This window comes from Pyrus communis, chromosome 15 (assembly GCF_963583255.1).
Source record: "Pyrus communis chromosome 15, drPyrComm1.1, whole genome shotgun sequence".
NCBI lineage: Eukaryota > Viridiplantae > Streptophyta > Magnoliopsida > Rosales > Rosaceae > Pyrus > Pyrus communis.
In genome coordinates this window covers 17,500,831-17,517,740 of record NC_084817.1, presented here as the reverse complement: position 1 = coordinate 17,517,740, position 16,910 = coordinate 17,500,831, and the positions used below count along the sequence as shown (strand labels likewise).

Sequence of the window (16,910 nt, the reverse complement as noted above, 5' to 3'; positions counted from 1 at the left end):
CGGACAATATCGTGCTACGGTGGAGTCAAGATTGAGATGTGGTGGGGGCCCCGGGCCGGGATGTGACACATATCCTTAAGGACTCGAAAACATTATTATTTTTTAGTCTTATATTGACGAGGTTAGTAAATAAGAAAATATATCTCACGATTTATACAAAAACATTTTAAAAGTTTAGATAGAAAACAAAACTCATAATCTATCTACTTGTAAGCCCGAAGGTTTTTGGTTTCCTTCTCTCTATACAAAATAAATTAGTTATTCCATGTTTCTAAATTATTGAGTTTGAAGTGTTTTCTAAATATAATTTTATCGATGTCTTACATGTGAAAATAAATAATTTTTTTTATATGAAGTGAGGGCACATTTTTTGGTGTTGTCCTGAGCCTAAAAAAATCTCTGGACCGGTCCTGTTTATAGACGTACAAGTTTTTTATTTGTTTAGAAAAAATCAAACTACGAATAAATCCAAACTTCGTCTTCTTATTGGATTTGAATCCTGAACTGACTTTAAATAGGCTCACAAATAAATTTATATAACGTAGTTGAGGATTATACAACCTTTCATGAAAATAAAATCACTTGAGTCCAATATAGAATTTTATATATATACAAAAACACTAAGAGCAATCCACTCGTTTTAAAAGGGCAAAGGCAAGATAAAGGCAAAGACAATGAAATTGCCCTTCATTGCCCTTACTATTCACTTTGAACAATAATTGTCTTTGTGCTAGTGCACCAGTTTGAGATGAGGAAGGGCAAGACAATTACCATTCACAAACATATTTTTGTAATGTTTTATGCTTTGTAAGTGTGTACTTAATAAGGTTTATTCTTTGAAAACAAACTCCCTATTTAATCTAATAATTTAGTTTTAAACAAAGCAGAGCATAACATTGCAACACAAGCATAGTAAATTGAAAATAAAAGTAAACAAAGAAGATGGTTGAACTTTGTAAGTTTGTTAAGCAAGCTAAAACATTTGTATTTTTTTTTTTTTATAATTTTTGGTTTTTCAGATTTTTTTTTTTTACCTTCAAATTAATCTAGGCCGTTGATTTACTAATATTTAAAAAAAAAATCCAGAAGCACCAGATTGTGCCACATAGAGCAGCCTTTAATTTTCAATTCTTTTTTAACATTGGAAATCCAACAGTCGGTCCAGATGAAAGGACCATTGGATTTCCAATGGTCTGCAAAGGCAAGGCAATCGTCTGTAGAGCGCTCATCTGTGCACGTGGGTGGGCCTCACTACTGCAATTGGGCAACTACAATGGCACAAGCCAAGACAATTCTTGCAAGGGCAACTTAAAGAGCACAAACCCTTGGCCAATTGCCTCTATTTTCTTCATCGATAGACCACATTTTTTTAGTGCCTATTGGACCAATGGTGTAGATGTTCTAATTGTAGACAATTTTTCACGATGATGTACAAAGTGCCTCAAATCTTGTTAAAGAAGAAGGAAAAAAAAAGAGTGCCTCTAATTGGATAACCAAGCTTGTATAGCAATTTGCATTTGTTTCAAACAAGTTAGATAAATCAAAAGGAAACTACAAACAGAATATGTATTGATTTGATTATCGGTTCAAGTTCAAAAGACAAAACAAAGAACACTTTTAATCATCCAAACAACCATTAAACTAAACAATTAAAAGTAATAACATCAAAGCATATCATCTAACCTTTCGACATATTCGCAAAAAATAGTTTTTACAAGAAAATAAATACTTGGGGGTTTTTTTTTGTCAATTTTTTTTTTTAAATCTTATGGGAGAAGGGTAATTTGGGTAATATGAAAGTTTCACTCTTTTTGCCTTCTCCTTATATTTATATATATATATATATATACATATATAATATTGTTGCAGTCATATTTAGAATAAAAATGTGATTATGTAAATCCTAGTGTATCAAGGGATATCTTGGAATATTCTCTAAGTTAGATATTATCCTATTAGAGTAAGGATTTAACATATCCTACTACTATAAATAAAGGCACAATGAGGTGATACAACACATATCTCACAATTAAATCTCTCTCTTTTCTCTCTTATTGCCTCCGGCCTCCCCTTATCTATTTCCTTATAATAGTTCAGTCAATTAAGCCTACAACACGTTATCAGCACATTCTTGCTAGAAGCTAAGGAATTGAAAGATCGTAAGAGGAGACTTTCTTCTACAAAATTCAAATGCTTTTATTTGTAACACACACACACACACACACACACACACACACACACACACACACTCACACACAAATATATATATATATATATATATATATATATATATATATGTTTCATGCATTACGCAATTATTATTTTGCTATGTGGAATTTGTGAGTCAAAGCACATAAATAAATTAGAAGTAATTTAGGGTTCTTTAAACCATAGAAAAGTCGAATAAAAAAAGAAGAAAAAAATGGGAATTTATGTAGCATGGTTGGGGCTTGCCGCTGTTAACACCACCATTGAGCACTGCGCTGGCCTGTAGCCCAGCCACTTTGAACACACCACCAGAACAACGTCGTTGTGGTGTCTAGACTATGGCAGCAGTCATTTTGGCTTTGCTGTGCCTACACAGACACCAGGCCTCAACCTGGTAAGAGTTACCATGGGCCTGCAGCCCCTCCATCTTAAACTAGCAACTTTTGTGTTGTTGGGCTTTGTCCCGAGTGTTTGGCCCAAACCTACAGCAAGCCCGTTGCTAGCCAGTCCAACCTGTGTCCTAGGCCTGCTTGCAGCAAGCCCGTGTTGCTTGCTGGGCTAACCCCAAACCACACGACCCAGAGGCCTGCAACAGTCCCTAAGGCCCAACAGCCTGCAGCCTTGCTATAGGGCTTAGACCCGCACTGTAGCCAACCCTCTTTTGGCTAAGCCGCGATACTTTTTCAACCCAATCCTAATTTATGGTATCCCTGCGTTATAAATCATACCCAAATATTTTTTTTGGGTACTTTGGTTTACGCTAATTAATTCTAATTTAATTATCACTTGGCTTATCACCAACTGAAGCTAATATGACATGTCTATCATTATTTTTGCTTACATGATCGACCCCGTTTTGCCCCAATCTATTGAATTAATTAAAAGTAACCAGCAGTCCACTAATCTGATAATTAATCCAAAATTATTGACTTGAAGATCACTTTTGGACATTAACGATGCAATAATTTATTTTTCTACTTTGAACCGTTGACATTCTTTCGTAGTCATGAAACTCTCACACTTGAGTTCTCGAAACAACTCAAATCCACTACACTTAAATCAGCATATTGCATTCTGTGTTCTTGTAGGAACCTCTTCTTTATGAATTAATTGTTCATAAAACTAAATTGAATTGTAGTTTCATATTTATTGCATTTGAAACCCAAAGTTTTCATTCAAAACTTACCACATGAAACCTATAGTTTTCATGTTTAAATTAATTCCATAAATGTCTATAGAACCCGAATGTTCTATGATATATGTCTATCGATTACCATATGACTAACCACGTTTTGATGTACCCTCCATTTTAGGGACATGTCAAACTTGAACAATCTCAATTTCACGCTTTGGAAATATTTGGAAGAACCTACTTGAAGTGGGTTTAAGACTTGAAGCTCTATTTTACTGCAAAGTGTATTAGAGCCATCATTGAGGAACTTACCGACGACAACCCTGTCGATGAAGCTGAGAAAACTACTGCAATGATCTTTATTTGAAAACACATCCATGATGCACTGCAGATCGAGTACCTCGCTGAGGAAGACCCACGCATCCTCTGGCTTGCTCTGGCTGATCATTTCAATCACCAGAAAGACATTTATTTGCCTGAAGCAAGTACGCTTCCAAGATTTTATGTCTGTGAATGAATACAACTCTAAAGTTTGTAGAATCTGTTCACTGCTTAAGTTTTGTAACGTGGACTTAACAGACGAGGATATATTAAAGAAGACCTATTCGACCTTCAATGCCACTAATAATGTCATACAGCAACAATATAAGGCATAGAAGTTCACCATATTTTCGGATTTGATCTCTGTTTTACTTCTAGGTAAAAAGCAGAACCAGCTTTTGATAAGAAATCATCAAGCTCGATCCACTGGCTCGAACACTCCACTTGAAGTGCATGTGACCAATTTTAGCAGCCACAAACGATGAAAGAATCGTTGTGGCCATGGCAATGGGTGGTAAGCCCATCCACGGGCCCAAGGTCAACAGAGCCAAGACCCACCCAAGGAAGGAAATTTGACCTAGAAATGCTAACCCCTTGCCTCTAAGGCCCCAAACTTTAAGAACAAGGGAAAAACTACCGTTTAATCGACTTTTATTAAATTGGACATATGCTACCACTGTGGATCAAATGATCATTGGTCACACATATGTCAAGCTACCCCCGAGGCCATTGCCAAGTATCATTCCTGTTGTGAGTCTAACTTTGCCAATATGGAATTTCCCGAAGATGATGCTACATCAATGGAGATATCTGCTCCTACGGACAAATAAGTTTTATTCTTCTAGACATGTTTTTGGGATGTTTTTACCCTTAGTGGCCGAACCCATTAGGAGTGGCAGAACCCCCCTATTTTTTAGGTTTATGGTTTAATTTGTGATTTTCTAAGTCTTTGGAATAATTTGTTTGGTTTTTTGTTTGTTTTGAATTATGAATATTATTTTCTCAATTGATTAATTGAATAAATGGAATTATATTTATGAATGTGACTGATTCAATTAATTTATTTTTAGGTATGACTAATGGGTAAGTTAGTTGTCTGGCTGATAGCGCTACCACCCATACCATTTTGCATAAGCGACACTATTTTATTAACTTCGTACCTACAAATGCACCTCTGACAACCTCTCAGGCTCATCCAACCTGATATAAGGATACAGAAAGGCCCGTATAAAGTTATCTAATGGTATTGTCATAACCATTAAAGAGACCCTTTATTCACCATATTCAGGAATAACGTTGTTAAGTTTTAGAGATATTTGAGATAATCAATATCATGTTGAAACCACTGAAGAGAATGGTTCTAAATTTCTTTGTATCACTTCTTACGAATAAGGCTAGAAGCATATTCACAAGAAGCTGAACGTCTCCTGAGTGAGTTGTACGTCACAACCGTTCGCGGCATAGAAACCCACCATGTGGCCGGCCCTGAGCCTAGGTTCCAAAGTACTTTGCTGCTTTGACATGACCGTATGGGACATCCCAGATGTGAAATGATGCACCGTATCCTCAAATCATCATATGGGCACCATGTACCTCCATACGTTGGATTTTCGCCATGCAAAGCTTGGTCTTTGGGGAAGTTGAATACTCAACCCTCAATTACAAAGATTATTTACAATCCTCCTAAGTTTCTTCAGAGGATTCAAGGGGATATTTATGGACCTATCCAACCAATATGCAAACCATTTAGATACTTTATGGTGTTGGTTGATGCATCAACGTGTTGGTCACATGTCGACTTATTGTCCACACGCAATGCTACATTTTCGAAACTCTTAGCACACATTATTAAGCTTAGGGCTCACCACCCTGATTATTCGATCATGTCAATTCGATTGGATAATGCTGGAGAGTTTACGTCACAGACTTTTGAAGATTATTGCATGTCTGTTGGGATTGAAGTTGAACATCCTATAACCCATGTTCGCACCCAAAACGGCTTGGCAGAAGCTTTCATAAAGCGCTATCAATTGATAGCTCGGACTTTGGTCATGCAAACCAAATTGCATGAGCTATGCAATATTGCACGCAACTATGTTAGTCTACCTGAGGCCCACTGCTACCCAACTTCATTCACTGTTATAGTTGGTTACTGGATACGAGCCTGACGTCTCACATTTATGTATGTTTAGGTGTGCAGTCTATATGCTAACTACACCACCACTACTTATTAAAATGGGTCCTCATAGAAGAATGAGAATCTATGTCGGTTATGATTCGCCATCAATTATTCGCTACCTAGAGCCCTTGACATGAGATCTCTTTATTGCACATTTTGCGGATTGTCACTTTGATGAAACAGTCTTCCCGTCGTTAGGGTGAGCTAAGAATGCTAATGTTCCTATAGAACGCCACGAATTTTTGTGGTATACTCCCATTATGTCTCATTTAGATCCTCGCATTGCTCGGTCTGAAACTGAAATGCGTCGTATGCTAAATCTTCAGAGCATTGCTCAAAGCATGCCGGATGCTTTTACTAATCTAGCAAAGGTGACGAGATCACATATTGCAAACACACCTGCAATGATCGACGTACCAAGAGTATGTTGTAATACCGCCTTAGAAGGCAAGACTGTCACCAAGGGTAGGGCATTCGCACTTTTCATGCAGTCCAGTACATTGACAGCTAGCTAATCATCTGCTTTTACCTTGAAGCGTGGTAGACCCTTTGGTTCAAAAGATTCACAACCCCAAAAGAGGAAAACGACACAAACTAGTGACCCTAGTTTGAATCTGACCATTGCTTGCTTATCTATTCTAGCGCATGAGGTTATTCTAGATTACGGTGATGTCTTAGACGAGACAAATTAGCGTCTAAAGAATCACGAGATTTCGGTCCACTATGCAGTATTGGATGAGGTTTGGAATCAGAATGAGATGATTGTCAATGATGCATTTATGTACACAGTAGCTATTGACACCATGCTTAATGATGACATTGAACCACGTTCCGTTGATGAATGTCGACGCAGAACATATTGGTAAAATTGGAAACAAGTAATTCAGGTTAAACTCGATTCACTTCCGAAACATAAGGTGTTTGGGCTCGTAACTCTTACTTCAACACATGTGAAGCCCGTGGGCTACAAGTGGGTTTTTAGTAAGGAAACGTAATGAGAAGAATGAAATAGTGCAATACAAAGCATGCCTTGTAGCGAAAGGGTTTTCTCAAATCCCTGGGATTGATTATGAAGAGATGTATTCCCTCATAATAGACGTCATAACGTTTTGCTACCTTATCAGTTTGGTAGTTTTTCGAAAAACTGAATATACAGCTTATGGACGTGGTAACTGCCTATCTTTATAGGGATATAGATACGGAAATCTACATGAAAGTTCCAGAAGGACTTTCATTGACTGGTTCAAATAGTTCCGACATCTCATTCGATATAGTGTAATTGATGCTTTATTATATTTGGCTCAATGCATTAGATCCGACATCTCATTCGCTGTTAATCTTTTCGCTAGATACAGCAATGCGTGATGTGATATATAATAGCACACAAATTAAAACTCTATGATTGTAGTATATGAAAATGGAATCGTTTTAGGCCGGGGATTAGAAGCGATTGCTAATCTACTCTAAATTGACTTAAAAACACAAAACTAAACTTAAAAACACTTAACTAGACCTATATGACTCAAAACAAACTAAAAAGACTCAACATAGCACAAAACAATCAAATAGACTCAAACTAGACTCTAAGGGGTGATTTGGACGAATTCTAACTTAACTTTGACTCAAAACACTTAAAAACACAAGTTTGGACAGATTCTAACTAAAAGACACAACCAAGTAAAGGGGGATTAGATTTCGGACGAAATTAAGGTAAAAACAAACAATTTAAAGACTTAAACAAAGTTGCACGAAATTGGGGTGAATGGATGGGTGATAAGCTAGCTAGAGGGTCCTTCTCCACACATGACACACTTGCATACAAATTGATTTCTAGTTGCTTTTCCAATAAACCATGAACCTCAACACCTCAGATTAACCGTGAATAGCACTAATTAATCCTCAGATTTTCCTTAAGTCATTGAATTGGATGGAATATGCATCGGCAACCAAATTATTCTTTAATAGTTCCCTACTTGAACATCATAATAAAGATACAATCAAAGATCATTAAGCTTTGTGAAAATCATAAGCATTGACAAGACATTCGTAACTATGAACAACATGATATTCTTGCCAGGAATTTACTTAGCACGACTGTGACTAGCAACCTCCACTACTTATGAATATAAGTTCATAACGATTAGGTGAAACTCCCTTATATTCTAGCATCAAATTCATTCATGCAAACTAAGTATGCATTCTTAATCAACATACAAGAATAAGTTATCAATCAAGCAGTTAAGTAAATTGCATTCACAATTTATGAAATCACAAATGGAAGTAATCAATTCATATTGCAAATATAATCATGATTTCAAAGTCTCCTCTAACTAAAACGAATTTAGTTCCTCATGTTCACAAAACAAAGATAATTAAATTTAAACATTGAAAACAAAGAATAGAATACACCTAGAAATGCTCCAACAATCCAACGTCTTGAATGGCAAGCACGGCTCCAGGTGGCTCCTCATTCCTTCCTTACTGCGGTACAATGGGGATTTTCTGAATTTAGGCTCTTGAGGTGTGGTGGATGGTGTGGTGATCTAATGGTAGAGGGTGGTGATCTGATGGAAAAAGGTGGTGATCTGATTTGTACGGCATAATGAAGTATTTATAGGCTAGGGTTCACAAAATTTTTGAAGGGAAAATGATTGCACAATCCTAAGGGAAAATGACTAGGGTTACAAGGCAGAGACCAAAAGGGAAAGGGATTCAAAACCTATAGCAAGAAATAGGCCTTCTAGAAAGAGTATTGTGGCAGATTTCTAGAAGGAAAAGGATGAAATATGTGGCACAAACTTAGGGCACGAAAATAGGGCTTCTAGAACCTGATATTTATGTGATTTAATGTCAAAAGGAGTCCTCTTTGTAGCTGGAATTAAGGTGGAATAAGATTAGGTTAGGATAAGATAAGATAAGGTTGGATAAGGTTTGGATAATGTTTCCTTCTTCATGGCTGATTCCTTATCCTCCAAGTCTTTGATTTAATTCTTCCAAATGTTAAGCACATTCCTAGCCTCTTTTGATCTTCAATTTCGTCCATCCACCTTGCTCCATGCATATGCAATTCATTCCAAGTCCAAAACTGCTCCAAATAGCTCCAAATTGCACTTTCTTGCCAACTTTATCATTTAAACCTACAAACACACGAAAATAGTTTAAATCACTATAATAAATAGAAACTAACTTACTAAATGCAAAGAAACAAGCTAACAAAGTAACATAAATATGCTCCTATCAATGCGTTACATGCAGACATTGGAATGATGTTAAAGATTTTTCGCTACCTCAAGGTTACAACAGATACACCCATGAATCCTTAAGTGAAGTTGCCAACCCCTTGGTCCTCGGTTTGATTCCCGCTTCGTTGATTATGCAGATGCTGGCTATCTGTCTGACCCTTATAGGGCACGTTCTCAAACATGCTATGTCTTTACCGTTGGAGACATTGCAATATCTTGGAGGTCTACCAAGTAAACACTAGTTTCAACTTCGCCGAACCATGCTGAGATTCTCACCTTGCATGAAGCATTGTGTTAGTGCTTTTGGTTGAGAGCAGTCATGAAACATATTCGAAGCACTAGTGGTCTTACTATCATCATTGACCTTCCTACAACGATCTTTGAAGACAACGCAACATATATCGAGTAGTTAAAGAAGGAATACATCAAGGGAGACAACACCAAGCATATAGTGTCGAAGTTCTTTTATTCTCACTAGCAACAACATCATCAGAACATTAAAGTCAAGCAAATCCATTCCCAGGACAACCAAGTTTATCTCTTTACCAAGTCATTGCCCAAGTCTACTTTTGAGAAGCTCGTCCAAGGAATCGGTATGCCTAAATAATATGAGTTGTATGAGTTGAATTGTTTGTAGTTCTCTTATTTGGAAGTTATGTCTAACTCAGGGGGAGTATCTTGAAGCATACGCACTTGATCTTAATGTACTCTTTTTCCTACGATTATGAGCATTTTTCCCATTGAGTTTTTGCTACCTAACAAGGTTTTGATGAAGCACCTATCCTGGGATGATCATACTCCGCTGGGTTCATTACTTTCGTCCTATATGGCGTTTGTTTTAGACATTATACATACTTCTCACTTTTCACCTTATTCTATTGGTTTTTACCTACCTTAGGTTTTACCATAGCGAAGTTTTGGGAGTTTTACTACCAATGCATACTTTCATCAATTTGAGACTCGTATTTGCCCGTTGTGCCAACAACTTCATTAACTGTTCTATTGCTGAAGATCTGAAGCGATGTTTTGTTTAAGTATTTTACACACTCAAGGGGGGATTGTTGCAATCATATTTAGATTAAGAATGTGATTGTATAAATCTTAGTGTATATAGGGATATCTTGGAATATTCCCTAAGTTAGATATTATCCTATTAGAGTTGTAATCTTATTAGGGTAAGGATTTAACCTATCATACTACTATAAATAAAGGCACAATGGAGTGATATAACACACACCTCACAATTAAATATATCTCTTCTCTCCCTTATTTCTGCTGGCCTCCCTCTGATCATTCTCTTAAAATAGTTCAATAAATTATGCCTGCAACAAATATAGATAATAAAATTGTAACATAAAAAATATTCTATATTTTGTACTATGTAAAATACAAAATTGTACCTTAGCTTTTGTCGATATATAAAGACTAGATTCATGGGCAATAAAGAATTAAACTCATGCTCAATAGTGAAATGATTTAAATTGGACATGATTATACTTTACTCGCATTTCGTATCGTACACGTGTTTGATTTGCGGTAAAATAATAGGGTTAAAAATTGAAAGTTTTGAATCATTTAGTACTACGGTCTAATAGTATTTATTTTCACTTGTAAGTGAGAAATCTTAGGTTTGATTCTGGTTAAAGAAGAATTTGAACTACATTATTACTAACTCATTATGAGATTTAGTTTGCTCCCCTAATTTCTTAATGTAGATAATATTATTTAATAAAAAAAAATCAAATACTGGCACCTCAAACCCCGTACCATGAATCATAACCCCGAACACTGACTGTTGGACCCACACCTTAATTTTCAAGTCTAAAACACATCCTTAGAACGTTAAATCTCCAAATCCAAATTACTTGCACGTTTTTAATTTGTTTAAACGTAATTTTCTAGTGGCATGAGTTTAATAGTTAGTTACCTATAAAGTATACCCCTACGCCTTTGATTTTGGACCTATTTTCAGAGAGGGTAAAAATACTTGTAATATTAGCGTCGGCTACTATTTTTTTTTCGTTCAAGTTGAAATTCCGAATTACTTAAAAAAAACAGTTGAAATTCCGGATAAAATTTTTCCTAGGTTTAAATGAAGGAACCATATCCTCTTATGTATTTACTTATTTATCTTATTAAAAAGATATTTTTCAGTGTGTTATGATCACAATTTGGTACATTGACTGTCATAACATAAGAATGGGGATCATATTCAGATCCTTGTAATTTATATTAGCCATCATCGTACATCGTGCTGACAGTTTTCATTAAATTCTGTTTGTATTCAATTTTAAATAAAAAATTCAAAATGATTTTTGGTCTCATGATGATTAATGAAATGATACAATGAACTAATTCCTAGAATCTTTACAAAGAGGATCTGGATAGGATCCTATTCCATAATAAAAGTGGTTGGGTACTTGAATTTTTTTTTTCCAGCCACTTGTTTTACGAGTACCGGACTGTATTTGCGACCATTTATTTTATAAGTATATCAAATTGTGTTCGCGGCACACTAAAAAATTTCTCCTCAAATCCAAATCAGTTTAATAATGTTGCAGGCCACTGTGGATCTTTGATGCATCCACTTCAAAATTCTCACGCCTGTATTTTCCAAAGAAGCCAAACAACGGGTCGGGTTTCCAAACTGGATGGGAAGTAACGCATCCGAGTTAAAAAACGGGTCATTGATTCTTGACCAGTGGCGTAACTGGCGCGGAGAGACGGCGACTTGAGACGAACGCCATGGCCAAACACGGAGACACAAATTCGCATAAATTCGCAAAAAGTCCATGCCAAACAAATTTTTTTTTGGCGGTCCAGAGATTTAAGGGTACAAATGGACCCCAACAGGCCTAAAATTCGTAAGAAAATTCAAACCTCTTTCTCTTTCTAAATCCCACCTACAAATTCTCACCGTCTCTCTCATCTCGCAATCAGCTTCGTCACAACTTCTTCTCTCTCTCTCTACTTTCTTTCTCTCTCTACATTCAGAGAGAAGAAATGAAGAGCCGAAGCTCCAAGAAGATCTCCGCCACATGGATTCCCATTTTCTGCATCCCCGCTTTCCTTCTCGGCATGCTCATCACCGGCAGGTAACGTTTCCAGCTTACCCAAATTTTGGTTTTGTTCAATTGGAATTCTCTCTCTCTCTCTAACTTTCTCTCTCTAGGTTTTAGTGCTGAAACAAATTATGGGTTTTGAATTTTTTATGGTAGCAGAATGTGGGCAGCACCTGAAACCAACGGTCAGCTAATTTCGACTCGACGCCAAGAGCAAGAGCTTCAAATCGTCTCGGAAGATTGCGCAACTAAGAAGGTGTTAATTTTAATTAATTTCTCTATAATTACATACCCTTTTGGTTAAATTTGAGTATTCTTTGAGAAGAAATTTGTTGCTATTTATAGAAGCATGGACAAGATAAGAATGTGATGGACGAAATCCACAGAACTCATGAATCAATTCAGTGAGTGCAAGCACTTGAGCTCTTGTTCTGATTTTTTTTTTTTTTTTTTTTTTTTTTTTTTTTTTTTTTTTTGGATTTGGGATGTTTTGTTTTTGTTGGAATTGTATGAATTTGTACTGGGTACTGAAAATTTGGCTATTTTATTGTGAATTTCGCGGAGGCATGCCAGATCTCTAGACAAGCAGATGGCGTCGATTCAGATGGAATTGGCGGCAGCTCGGAGTTCGCAGGAGATGGGGAACTCCGGTGGCTCCACTGCCAACTCGCAATTGTCTAAGGCCAATTCAACTAGAAAGAAAGCATTTATTGTTATTGGAATTAACACTGCTTTTAGTAGTAGGAGGAGGCGAGATTCAGTTAGAGAGACTTGGATGCCTCAAGGTACTGCAAGCTTGTAATTCTTCTGTATTAGTGTAAACAAGATCCATGCTTTTATGGCCCTGCTTGCTGAAAGTGTCTGAATTGTTCGGCAGGGGAAAAGCTACTGCAGTTGGAGCGCGAGAAAGGGATAGTTATCCGATTTATGATTGGCCACAGGTATGGAAAAGTTACATTTAGATCATAGAATTGCAGCCTATGCAGTGAAATTTGATGAGGCAATTTTGACATATGCATGTGCTCATTCCCACGAAATTTAATACTTCTACTTGGAGAAGGCAGTGCTCTAAATGGCTAAGTAATTAAGTAAATTCATTCATACAGTCGTTTTGTGGTGTGGTAAAATGTCCAGATAACAGTAAACTAATCATTTAGCAGTAACAAGTTCTGCATCACTTGCCACCCTTACTTTAGTTTTAAGTCAAAAATTAAAGATTGAGACTTGCAGCTTAGTTCACACCTTTTTCTTTTGCTAACCTAAAAACACATACCACGTGCATTATGATCTCCCAATAGCTCATTTATGGGTTTTTTCTGCATCACCTGCTCCTCTTTAGTTTTTTTTTCAGCATTTTAGATATTGAGACTTGCAACTTAGTTTTTCCTTTTCTTTTGCTAATGTTACCTTTACTACTTGCTGTTCTTGCTGTGTGAGCTAGTGGTAGTGTTGGAAGTCATAAAATGTCTGACCATTATGTTGTAACTATGACATGCCATTTTTTTTTCTGAGCGAAAGGAATAATATGGAGGATAGGAAGGTATACGGTATACATTATACATATGAATAGAGGCCATAACCTGTTTTTTGTTTTTCCTTCAAATGCATGGCACACAAAGATAGTGGATAGGTTATTGAAATGGTTTTTTTTTTTCTATCCAAACCTGCCCTGAGTGTTATCTGCCTCATTTGTACAGTGCAACATCCAACAGCATTTTGGATCGAGCCATTGATTCAGAAGATGCTCAACATAATGATTTCCTCAGGCTGGTAAGAGAGTAGACATAAAGCTTTGTTTATGTGGAACTACTATTAAGACAATTCTGCTAGGAATTCGGTATCATTCTTGTTTTTCACTGTAGGAACACGTTGAAGGCTATCATGAATTGTCTGCCAAAACGAAAATTTTCTTCAATACTGCAGTTGCACAATGGGATGCTGATTTTTATGTCAAGGTGGATGATGATGTACATGTCAATTTAGGTATGCACTGCTGCATCATCGCTTTATCTTCAACTAGAATAACTGTATAAATATTATTACCAAGGATGAGTTTCTTACCAGTCTTACTTGCATAGGTATGCTAGGTACTACTCTTGCCCGTCACCGTTCAAAACCAAGAGTCTACATTGGGTGTATGAAATCTGGACCTGTTCTTGCCCAAAAGTAATTGTCCTGATGCATTTATGACAATGAGAGATAATGTTACTCTTCAATTTGCGTGTGCTTTCAAGGAGGAGAGATTGATCTTGTTATATTTCTTTACTCTCTAGGAATGTGAAGTACCATGAACCAGAGTATTGGAAGTTTGGAGAGGAGGGAAACAAGTACTTCCGGCATGCAACTGGACAGATTTATGCAATTTCAAGGGATCTTGCTACATACGTCTCCATTAACCAGTAAGAATATATAAGATCATCTTTTCTATTTCTCCAAATAGAAGTAACTGCAGTACTGCATTGAAAATCTTGTACTAGATGTTGAAACTTGACATATTTGTGTTGGATATTAGAAATGCATTGAATGGTCAAAGACATTGCAAACATCTTTGATCCTAGCTTTGGTAATATGAAAGAAATAAAAAAGAAGTCTGGGTTTTTCTTTGACCTTTCAAAATGTTGTGTTGTCCATTATATGAAATTTGCAAAAAATATGAGAAAATAATACCTCTGATATGGATCTAAATCAAAGTAATGGCCTGAAAGCAGTGGTGTTCTCAACGAGATTAATTCAAGGGTTCATACTTAATAAAGTCTGCAAGGTGTTTGAAGTGGTAAACATGGTTTGAAAATTTTCGTGTATTACTTTCTGCAAGACATGATAGAGTTCTGTGACATCCTATCGTTTATTGCAGGCCCATATTGCATAAGTATGCCAATGAAGATGTGTCACTTGGTTCGTGGTTTATTGGTCTTGAAGTTGAACACATTGATGAACGCAATATGTGCTGTGGGACTCCACCAGGTACTGTTTTTTGAAAAATTATGTGATTGGTGAATGTCTTGCATCCAAATCTAAAGAGAAAAGGCAAAGAAATGCAGTGTGATATTGGTAATGGCATCGGTGCATGTTTCACTACCCAATAGACGACTTAAGTCAGTCTTTCCCACACAACAGATTTATCAGTCTGTTTACAACGTGTAAATTTGATAACCTTGTCCGTTGCTGGGGTATTTGTAATTTATATGAATCGTCTGCAGATTGTGAGTGGAAGGCACAGGCAGGTAATGTGTGTATTGCATCATTTGATTGGAGCTGCAGCGGTATCTGCAAGTCGGTGGAAAGGATTAAATCTGTTCATGAAAAGTGTGGTGAAGGGGATGCAGCTGTTTGGAGTTCGCTATTCTAAACCGGTTCACGTTGTAAGGTCTTTCTTGTGTAAAATTTTTTCAAATTGTGATTCACATCAACTTCAGCTGACAGTCTTCTAGAGAGTATAGGAGATAGCATTGCACATGGATCTGATACACATGATGTCCAAGGCACTGATTTCTTCAACTTTTTTTGAAAACCTGAGAGCTAATGAGGTTGGTGCTTAAGTTATGTGAAAGCTGTTCAGTCCAAGTGTTTGGCGATTTCATCGACGTGAATCTGAAAATACTTCCAATTGTCACTGCGCGTGGGAGGGTACAATATAGTATCTATACAAATTGACAGCTCTTGTGATGTAGTTTTACGTAGGACCGAAATGTTTTCTGATGTGGGAGTCGGTTGTAGTCCCAATAGCAGGAGTAACGTTTGGAATCGATGTTGTATTGTATCCTTCCACTTATGTAATGCAAAACAGAAAATCCATTGCTTTAGCCAAAGGTTTCGTGTTATGCGACGAGACCGCAGTAAGAATTCTTCTCTTTTTTAACTAAACTTACCGGAAAAAAAAACTAAATCAAGCACCGTGCAAGTCTGATGTGTTCTTTATTTTTCTCACCAAACTAAAACGATTTTGTATGATCTCATCCTGTTTTTTTCGTTGTTGTCACCAACTTAAAAGAGCTTTTAAGTTTTAGGAAAACAATGGAAGTGGAAAAATTTAACTCAATTAGAGCAATGGTTCATTGACTAAAAATCCATGATCGCCGGTCATTTAACTCATTAAAATATGTAGCTATGGTTCGTTAGAATTCAGTCAAAATGAGTCATATTAAAAAGACAATTGCTACAATTGGGTTAAAGTTAGGGACCATTACTTCAATAGGGTTAAAATTGAGGTACTATTTCTTCAATTGGGTTAAAGTTTAAGGTTCATTGCTACAATTTTTTTCATTTGGTTTTTTATATTTGCCCCTTGATTTAGCTTCACGTGCATGGCACGCAACTCATTTTAACTGAAGTTCTAACGGAGTTGACATAAAGGACCATAACTTCACGTTTTGATGAGTTAAGGGATCAATAGTCATGAAATTTTAGTTGATGAACCATTACTCCAATTGTATTAAAATTAAGAGAGTATTACTACAATTTCCTCTTACTATATCATCTTTAGCTCATCTTTAGCTCAGTTCAGGATGGTACTTTTGCAGACTGTTTTGTAGCCGTCAACTTCTCCTGATCTGTCATTTTGAACTTGTGACTGAATTCCGTGGCTTGTTCGACAATAACCTTTTCAAGCATGACTGCATTCTCGATCAAGTACATGGCAAATCCGGTGTCAATAGTGTACCCAACGAAGCCATGAAACTTCATCACCTTAAAGTATTGATGCAGACTTTTAAAATTAATCTTGTGTGATTGTTTTAAAAATCCCCGTTGAGGCACTAGACGTTTGG

At 36.6% G+C, this 16,910-nt stretch overlaps 1 protein-coding gene across 4 annotated transcripts; it reads left to right on the top strand.

The window, feature by feature from the left end:
• The first annotated feature begins 11,968 nt into the window (after nucleotides 1–11,968).
• Nucleotides 11,969–15,953, top strand: LOC137717382 (beta-1,3-galactosyltransferase 7-like). 4 transcript variants are annotated; one of them, XM_068456741.1, is made up of 11 exons: nucleotides 11,969–12,177; nucleotides 12,301–12,400; nucleotides 12,490–12,548; nucleotides 12,709–12,929; nucleotides 13,022–13,085; nucleotides 13,842–13,914; nucleotides 14,007–14,127; nucleotides 14,223–14,310; nucleotides 14,418–14,543; nucleotides 14,999–15,108; nucleotides 15,345–15,953. In XM_068456741.1, exons 1-11 carry the CDS (start codon nucleotides 12,086–12,088, stop codon nucleotides 15,491–15,493), a joined length of 1,203 nt encoding a protein of 400 aa, XP_068312842.1. In that variant the 5' UTR covers nucleotides 11,969–12,085; the 3' UTR covers nucleotides 15,494–15,953. The 4 variants fall into 4 exon arrangements, with proteins under 4 accessions (XP_068312842.1, XP_068312844.1, XP_068312843.1 ...); XM_068456743.1 differs by having other exon boundaries at nucleotides 11,970–12,177; nucleotides 12,718–12,929; XM_068456742.1 differs by having other exon boundaries at nucleotides 11,975–12,177; nucleotides 12,304–12,400.
• Nucleotides 15,954–16,910: the final 957 nt, after the last annotated feature.